This window comes from Lipotes vexillifer, unplaced genomic scaffold, assembly GCF_000442215.2.
Source record: "Lipotes vexillifer unplaced genomic scaffold, Lipotes_vexillifer_v1.1 scaffold741, whole genome shotgun sequence".
Classification (NCBI taxonomy): domain Eukaryota; kingdom Metazoa; phylum Chordata; class Mammalia; order Artiodactyla; family Lipotidae; genus Lipotes; species Lipotes vexillifer.
Window position 1 is genome coordinate 859581 of NW_006796565.1, and position 9219 is coordinate 868799.

Here is a 9219-nt window from a genome sequence, read left to right on the forward strand (position 1 = left end):
GTTGTGGCATGTGAGCTCAGTAGTTGTGGCTCACGGGCTCTAGAGCTCAGGCTCAGTAGTTGTGGCGCAGAGGCTTGGTTTCCTCACGGCATGTGGGATCTTCGCAGACCAGGGATCAAACCCGTGTCCCCTGCATTGGCAGGCGGATTCTTAACCACTGCGCCACCAGGGAAGCCCAAAGCTTCGCTACCTTTAATTAGGTAGTTTAACATTACAAGGGTTGAATAACTTGTTTTTTTTTTTAATTTATTTATTTGGGTGTGTCAGGTCTTAGTTGCAGCACATGGGATCTTCACTGAGGCAAGTGGGATCTTTCGTTTTGGTGCGCGGGCTTCTCTCTAGTTGTGGCGTGCAGGCTCCAGAGCGTGCGGGCTCAGGAGTTGCAGTGCACGGACTGTCTACTTGCGGCGCGCAGGCTTAGTTGCCCCGCAGCCCCATGGCATATGGGGTCTTAGTTCCCCGACCAGGGATCGAACCCATGTCCCCTGCATTGGAAGGTGGATTCTTAACCACTGGACCACCAGGAAAGTCCCTGAGTAACTTGGTTTTGATCAAGGTGTTTCTTGTTTTGTTTCTATGTGAAAATTAAAAGATGTAAAGTGATATTTAAAATAGCATGCCAGCTTCTCATTCATATCAGTTCTTTTCTGTTTCAGGTCAGCTGCAGGTTATGCTAGGACAAAATAGGCAAGGCTGGTCCTTCTTACAGACAGTAATGGGTATGATAAAACAAAATATCTTTGCTTTTGGTTAATATAGAAGATTGACAAAGTGACGAGAAGAGTGAAGAAATTCACAGGCTAATGTAATATGTGGGGCAAATGTTCTTTTCATACTGCTCCCAGGGATATTCTACCACTGGAGCCAGGGACTAATTTTTTTTCTTGATATTTTAAGTCCAAGGGATTCAGTCTTCAGATTGGGTATTTAAACTATGAAATCACAAGCTGTATCTTTCAGTTTCCTCTTACCTACTGAAAATGAACTTCACTCATTTTCATTTTTCTGGGTAATAGGCAGGATAGTGGTAGCTTTGAGCATATCACTAGGGATGAGTTAAAAATAGATTTTTCTTGAGGCAGTGACTTATATGGCAGATAGTTGATAGAAAAATTAAGTTAAATTTTGGGGTTAATATCTCAAATACTAAATCTGAATTCCACTAAAGAATATAAGAGAAGGGACTTCCCTGGTGGCGCAGTGGTTAAGAATCCGCCTGCCAGTGCAGGGGACACGGGTTTGATCCCTGGTCTGGGAAGATCCCACATACTGCGGAGCAACCAAGCCCGGGCGCCACAACTACTGAGCCTGTGTTCTAGAGCCCGCGAGCCACAACTACTGAGCCCACGTGCCACAGCTACTGAAGCCCACGCGCCTAGAGCCCGTGCTCCGCAACAAGAGAAGCCACCGCGATAAGAAGCCTATGCACCGCAATGAAGAGTAGCTCCCGCTCACCGCAACTAGAGAAAGCCCGCACGCAGCAACAAAGACCCAACGCAGCCAAAAAAAAAAAGAATACATGAGAAGAAAAATCATTTGAAAATGATAACACAAACATTTAGTCTGAGTGTGCTGTTGAAATATTTTCTATATTAAATTCAATGTATAGCAGTATGAAAATGCTGTAACTTGTTTTTAGCTGTGTTTTTGGTGGAATAACTGAGGCAAACTAGATTATAGGTGACTAACCATGCTATAGTGATACTAGTTAGATACTAATTAGATCAGCTAAGATCATAAATAGATCAGGGAAAGGCCAGGAATTGATTCTGCTTTTGAATCTTAGTATTAAAATAGTAAAAATAGGTTTGGGAAGTTTTACATATGTCAGTAACTTTGAATATAGATTTACTTTGTTATATTTATTTTTGCTTATTTCCCATGCATAAACTTTTCAGTGTCTCTTTTTTCATGCTTGAGTTTTCTTTTAGCACATAACACTAATAGCTACTATTAACTTTGCAAAGAAAAAATAATATCAAATTGAAATAAGTTTTAACTGTTGCTCTGTTCTTTTTAGCTTACTTTACTCAGAGCTCTTCCATCCAGTGAGTTGCAAGCGTGACATTTGCTGTGTTTTCAGCACCTGCCAACTTGGAAACCAGGGTTTGTGCTCAGGACTTAGGCTTACAACCCACACTTTGTGGTGCACAATGCCGTCCCAGCTGGCATGCTTCTTACCTCAATGGTGCTAGACGTTTGGTTACAAAGCTGTGCAGATTCACATGCGCTGATTTCAATAGGCATTCCCCTTCAAGCTGCTTTCAACTCTCATTTTGTATCAAAGGAGTTAGATTGGTATCATTAAATTCACTGCTGTGCTTATTTTTCAATGAAAATAAATTCATTTTATTTATCTCTTGAATCAAAAAATAACTGTCTTCAAGAACCAAAGTACCTCTTTAAAAAGGTGTGTATATATAGATATAGGAGATAGATTTATAGATCTATATCTATATATCTAGATCTATATGAGATTCCAGGCAGGGCTGTAACTCATTTTCATTAGTGGAGAGGTTTCAGAACAAAAGACAAAAAGAATAGAAAGAACAGAAGGACTAGTGTGTCATAACATGCTTATGTAGGTAGGGCTGTTAGTTGTAGCTGGATCATAGGTGTGGGAACAATTATAGAACTTATTTTTCTGAATAAACTGCATAAGAAAATTGCCCCCATAGTAGGTTCAGATTTTTGGCTTCCATCAATAACCAAAAAGTTTACATAGTTTTAAAAGAAGTGTATTTCGCTAACTTGTTTTCAGTAGCCAATCCCTTTGAAAATGTTTCAGGTGGACTTCGTGATGTCTATCTTCCCATCATCTATTATAAGCAATTTTAAAAGGTTCTCCTTTAAAAAAGATCTTTTCATATGTAGAAAGGACAGTGTGAAATGTGAATGACTGGCTTTTAATACAGCAGTTGTGACAAAGAGGCAGTGGCTTTTGGAAGCTGAATAAAGGGGTTAATGCACATGCATCTGCATACTGCTGTTGGGTCTAATGTATAACACGTTCGATGTCTGTTTCACTCACGTTGTTAGTCTAAAAAGAATATTATTCTCAGAGACAAACCAGTTTATCATTTTTTAGTGGTGAGCTCTTTTTACAATCATAGGTACAGATAAATTTGATGGGAGAAACTGAGCAATACTGACTGGTACTTGCTCAGACTTCAAAGCTCAGCTCCTTGGTGTTTGAACATCATATTTATCTGGTTCTGAAGGCACAAAAATAAAACACCCACTAACTACCAAGGACATTTCTTAGTGCATGTCAAAACCCAGTCTTTACCCTCCTCTGCACAAATGTGCTTAGGTGAATACTTTTATTAGCTTGCTGATACAAGTTATAGTTGGTTACACCCTTTCTTAATAAAATACACTCTTATTGTCTCCTGTTGCTTAAGAGCTTTAAACTTGGAATGGGGGAACCGTCTAGCATAGAATGCTACTCAGTTTGTATCTCCCAGGCAGTGTTGAGTGGACATATCACACATACCATACAGACAGGCATTCCTTCTTTTGGTAGTTCTGCTTTGCGGGGAGCCAGGAGCCAGAAGAGCCAGTATTGCTGTGCTTTCTCCCTAGGTTCCAAATATTGGTCTTGGAGTGAGATTGTATGTAATCCCTAGGCTGTTCTATGGCTTAACCAGGTTAGTGTTGGTTGATGATAATGGAAAAGTTACAGGTGATCATTTTTGGATTATTTATGGATTTATTCCTAAATTGGCTTATGAATTTGCATATTGGTGTCTGGTTGTGCTCTAAATCTGGTTTTGATTTGGTTTTGACCTTTGAGGACTGAACAAAGGTAGACAGCTTAGCACCCCCCTTCCTCCGACTGCAGTTTACATAGTTTTAAGTCCAGAGTTTGACTGAGTTTATATTTACTCTTTTGAATTGAGCAACTCTAATATACAAACATTTGGGTAGGATTTTTTATAATAAAGAACTATGTAGTATAGCCCTAAAAAGTGGTGTGTGTTATATCTGTAGGACTTTATTACATGATGTGGGAAGGCCTATAGTATGGAAGGTTAGTGGCACAGGCCTTAATGTATATTTTTAGTCTTTGGACATTCAAATTAAGTATATGAGAAATAGCTATTCATTGGTTAGTAGCAGAACTCTTGAAGCAGATAGTTTAGTTCTCTACACTTTTAAGAAAGCCTCAGAACCAGAAAAACAGGCTGCTTTAGGTTAGAAAGGAGGCGGTACAGCAAAGGAGCTTGCCATAACCACAGTCCTTGGAGTTTTGTGAGACTAAAATCATCCTGAAAGCAGCAAGGATAATGGTTGCAATAATTGTTTCCAGGCTTGGGACCCCTGAATTTTGTTTTTTAAGTTGACCCGATGAACTAGTAATTGCAGGAATAAACTGAATGCTTACCAGCAGGAGTCACTCTAGGCCTCCTAATAAAAAGTAAATTAAACTATATCCTTAAAGCTCTCGAAGGCTGAGGTGACGCTGTGATAAGATGGCATTAGGGCAGTGTAGCAGCATTCTCAAATTATCCCTTATGCCTTTCTTTGTTCAATCTAGGAAGACTTGGTTCTTGCTCCTTTCAGAATTGGCCCTTGATAAATTTTTTTAAAGCAGTGTTTATGGATAAAGATATCAGTACCTTACTATTCTGCATATTAGCTCAGTTTGGCTTTCTTAGGATGAATTGATTATACCCCACATCATCTACTTGAATGAACACTCACATCCTTCTTCTGTTTGCTGTCCATCCTACAGTAGAAATCACTAGAGTTAATAGCTGTAGTTAGTGTGAAAGGAGATGTTAGCTCGTGGTTTTCTGAAAAAGAATGGGTCCAGTGTGATGAGAAACTGAAATATTTTAGCAATAGCCATGAAATATAATAGTTTCCCAAGTGTACACAAGCTCAAGAAGTTAATTGTTCATTTATGTTTGATACTGGGATTGAAACATTGGATTAAAACCAATTAAATGTTCCTAGAAGCAGCAGAAAAAGTTTCCTGATTTATGAATAGAACCATTCAGATGGCACAGACACAATCCATGTAAAGTAATGAGGTGTTTTGTTTTTTTGGCAAAGGAGAACACAAAACAGGCATAGGGAGTTCTTTTCAAAAACCTTCTCTTTAAAAAAATCTCTTTTTGGATACATGGTTAATAAAATAACATACACCAGTAGGAAGGAGTAATGGGAAATCTAGGGCTTCACTTCACAAGGAAAACAATCCCCCTCCCCCAGGTGAGCAGCACAATGAAAATACTCTGCTTATTCTATCAGGGTTACATTCCTGAACTTAAGTCAACATCCTAAGTTACAGAACTAAACATGCTCTGTTTCTGCTTAGCAACCACAAATCCTTCCTTCACCGGTTGCATGTATTTTGGATGTGGCTTCTGAAGTACACATTCCTTTATTTCGATCAGCACCCCGAATTAGGAAAGTAGCGATTTATTTTCCGAAAGCGTGACAACACTAACACGGTCCCCCCCCTCCCCTACCGCCCAGCACGCCCTGAAATCGTTTCCTTAAAACCTCAAAAACCCAACAACCCGGAAGCTGGACGTCTTAAGTCCACGCGGCCCGGGGTTTTCATCCCGGCTCGTGCGGGGGGCGGGGGGAGACGGCCCCGGGGTCTCTGGCTCGGGGCCCGGGCAGCCGTGGTGGTGGCGGCGGCGCGGCCGGGGGCCGGGGCCACTTCCCGCGTTCCGGGGCCTTGCAGGCGCGAGCTCGGCGAGCGGCGCGCGTCTCGGCTCGCAGGACGCCCTTTAGCCCCGCCGGCGGCGCGCCGCGACCCCCCCGCTCCCCGCCCACCGGCGGCTGCGCGCACTGCACACTCGCCCGCCGCCGCACGCTGCCCGGCTCCTGCACGCCGCCGCGCTGAGCGCCCGGGCCCACGACGCCGCCCGCAGAGCGCCGGACCCAGCGACACGCAGCCGCGGTCGGGCTGCCCCGCGGCGGCGGCGGGCGCGGGCGGCCTGGCCGGGGCCGGTTAAAGGGACGAGTTGCAAACAGTTCAGGAAGTGACAAGTCGATTTCCTCCTCCCTGGGAGCCGCTCGGTACAAAGCGCTCGGCGCCGGCAGAAGAGCGTGCGCGCGGCGGAGGAGCCGCGGGCAGCCTGGACGACTTGGCGAGCGCCGGCGGCAACGGCGCGGGGTCCGCTCTCGGAGCGTCCCGCCGCGCACAGTAAGCGACCCCGGGCCGGGCGGCGGCGTTGGCGACCGGGGGGCCGGTCCCGAGCGGAGGTCCCTGCCGTGTGCGCCCCAGCCGCAGGCTGTAGGGAGCCCGGCTCGCGTGTGTGCTGGCCTTGACCTTTTTTATTTTTATTTTTATGTTGCTGATTTCCTTTTTGTCCGCCTTGTTTCGCGTTGGGTCGGGTGGTTTCTCGGGGCGCTGAGTGTCGCCGCTGGTGCATGCGTGAGACTTGTCAGAGCGCAGCCAGGGGAACGAGCCAGCCCGGCCCCTGCGGAAAAGTCTGCGCTTCCCGGGGCGGGCGCGGGGACTGCTGCGCCCGGGGGTGTCCTCCTCTCCACGTCTCAACTTGAGCCCTGGCTGCGGCAGCGGCGAAGGCGCCGAGCCCCGGGACCCGGGCGTCCTGGCTCACCCCGGAGTTCCCGCATCGTTTGCAGACAACTCTTTTGTTCGCGGAAGTTTGCGTCCGCCACCCCGGGATGCGGGCACGCAGCGGCGGGCTCCCCGGCGGCTGGACCGGCCGGGGAGGTCACGTAGGGGGTGAGAGGGCGTTCTGTCCCGGGCAGGGGAAGCCCCCGGGGTCGCCGCGGCGGGGACTTGCGGAATATGGGGGCTGGGGGGGGGCCGGGGGGCCGTGCCGGCGTGGCTTTTGCACATGGCGAGAAGGGCCGTCCGGCACGGGCACACTGGTCGAGTCACATTTTTGCCAGTCCTTGATTTCCAAGCCCGTGGGAGTCGTCTTCGCCGCTCGGGCTTTCTCTTGGTGGGGCGGGGACGAAGAAGGGGAGGATGCCCAGAGTCCCGGGGAGGGCCCTCGGTTTGCATTGCCCCAAATGCCTTCTCCGGCACCCCCCGGTTCCCTACCCACGCTTGCAGACTTGGGGAACAATGCTCGTGGCTCAGGACAAGGCGGCGGAGCACCAGCGAGTCTCGAGAGCCGGTTTGCTCGCGTCCCTCGCCCCCGGACGCCCCCTGAAGCCAGGCTGCCTCCGTCTGACCGCCCGGGTTCATTAACACGTACTGTACTTCGTACGATGGTGAACAAAGAACAGCTCTTTGCGGCATTTGATGAATGGGATTCTGCCTCCTATAGGCCACACTCTGAGTCTTCCATTCGTTACAGCATCCGGACTCGGTGGTGTTGGGCAAGTGGCCCCCGCGGTGGGCTGCATTCCGTGCCCCGGACCTGGGCAGGGCATTTGTGCCGAGGCCGCCTCCGCCACGCTCGTCTTGCCGGAGCGGGTGCAGATGGAGCCAGGCTGACGGTTGTTCAACAGGAACAAATGTTTGTTGAATTGTTGCATGGTGGAGACAAGGGACTGTTTTCTATTGACTGCTGCAGGAGTTGGAATGGCATTGTTTATTGGCCTGGGAAGCCAGGCAAGCGTCTTGTGCTGCTTACAACATATTAGCAGACTTCCAAATGACATACTAGCATATGTGTTCCCAGCAGTTCCCACCGGCTGGAAGGGGATCCCTTCTTTCTCCAGATCCTGGACTCTGGGTTAAAATGTGCCATCAGGTTTGAGGACTTGGAAAGGAATGGAGTTAGTAGACTGGGTGAAACTCACTGTTCCTGACTTCGCCAGGTTTTGGTTTCATTTTAATGTATCCACTTAACAGTAACTTGTCTCAGTTACAGTTTTGACAGTGAATTGCAGATCTGTAGTGTGGTTTTTTTTTGTTTGTTTTCTTTTCCTCCCTTTTTCCTTAGCTGTGGACAACTAGATAAACAGAAAACAGCCTCTTGTCCCCGTTGATAGGCCCATGTTAGTGGGAGAAGGTTTGGGTCTTAAGTTCAGGATTGGTAGCCCTTGACGTTGTGTCTGTACTTGGCAAGGGTCTGGATGCTGCCAGCCATGGTACAGACCTAGGAGCCTGCTGATTCACCTCCCAGGGTGCTGTTCCAGGCCAGAAAATGAAGGAGAGGCCTGTGGCAGGTCTGTTTCTTTCTCCCAAATGCCCCTCCAGAGAACAAGGCGGTTTTAAGACCAGTTCAGATAATTTTGCCCAAGGACTTCTTTTCCCCTGAGAAGGTGATTATTGCTGTGCAATCGTTTTAACATCGGAGACAAGTTTTAAATAAAAGCTAGCAGTATAGTTGCTACAGAAATGGACTTGAATGTTCTAAGGCCGGCAGGACACAGAGCATTCCACTGTTTTGACTGATGATATTTTTAGTCAGTTTCTTCCTTCTGTTTTGAACTTAGGGTGTGTTGCATGTAGTAGCATTTCGGAAGTTCATAAAGTTTTTTGAGGATGAAGAGCTTTAAGATACCTTCTTGTAATCATGGTGGCAACACTTAACTGACATTGTATAGGAAGCCCTCTTGTTATTTCTTAGGTTCTTTCCCACCACTCCTTTTAGCCTTTATTCCCCTGCTGATTCCTTCACCATTGCCCGGCCTCTCCATCTCCCTGGTTCTGTAGGAGCCTAGTGGGCTGGGTGTCCTTCAGGTGGGTTCAGGGAGCAGGCGCCTGACCCACGCTAGAAGCTCAGGAAAGGCCAGCCGGCTCTCCCCTGCAGGAGGCTGGAGAGGAGGGAGCCTTGTGTAAAATCTGGGAGCTGGCAGCAGAGGACGCCTCGGAGCAATTTGGTATACCTTTGCATTGCTCTTTGAAAAAGCACACCCTTCTGACCCACTGCTTGATGCGGTAGACCCTCGAGACTGAGCCCCGGACACACTGTGGGATTGTTCAGTTGATGTTTCACCCAGTCAGTGTGACTGTTTTGGATTGCACGCTGTGTGGGAAACTTTGCTCTTGCCCTAAAAAAAAAAAAAAAAAAGACTGAAATAAGCAGATACTCAGATCAGCACAACCCCCATCATTACCACCACTACACACACCTCTCTGATGTGTAATAAAAGAAACCTGCAGGCATAATTTGTTATGTAATATGCTGATAATACAAGTTTCGGTTTTAGGTGGAAACCAGATGTGGAGGGGCTCTCTTTAATTGATCCAGCAAGGGAGACACTTTAATAGATTAACTAGCCCTTGTAAACCCCAAAGGTGATTTTTTTTTTTTTTTTTTTTTTTTACTT

At 47.0% G+C, this 9219-nt stretch overlaps 2 protein-coding genes across 2 annotated transcripts in view; both read left to right on the forward strand.

The window, feature by feature from the left end:
- The window catches only part of EEF1AKMT2 (EEF1A lysine methyltransferase 2), a 34029-nt gene extending 31834 nt beyond the window's left edge, over positions 1-2195 (forward strand). Inside the window, exon 7 of the mRNA XM_007468730.1 lies at positions 2021-2195. Coding sequence (XP_007468792.1) covers positions 2021-2195 — 175 coding nt within the window. The remainder of the gene's footprint in view (positions 1-2020) is intronic.
- A 3713-nt stretch (positions 2196-5908) lies between these two features.
- FAM53B (family with sequence similarity 53 member B) overlaps positions 5909-9219 on the forward strand; it is a 113156-nt gene continuing 109845 nt past the window's right edge. The window contains exon 1 of the mRNA XM_007468731.1: positions 5909-6166. The gene's annotated coding sequence lies outside the window, so the exon portion shown is untranslated. The remainder of the gene's footprint in view (positions 6167-9219) is intronic.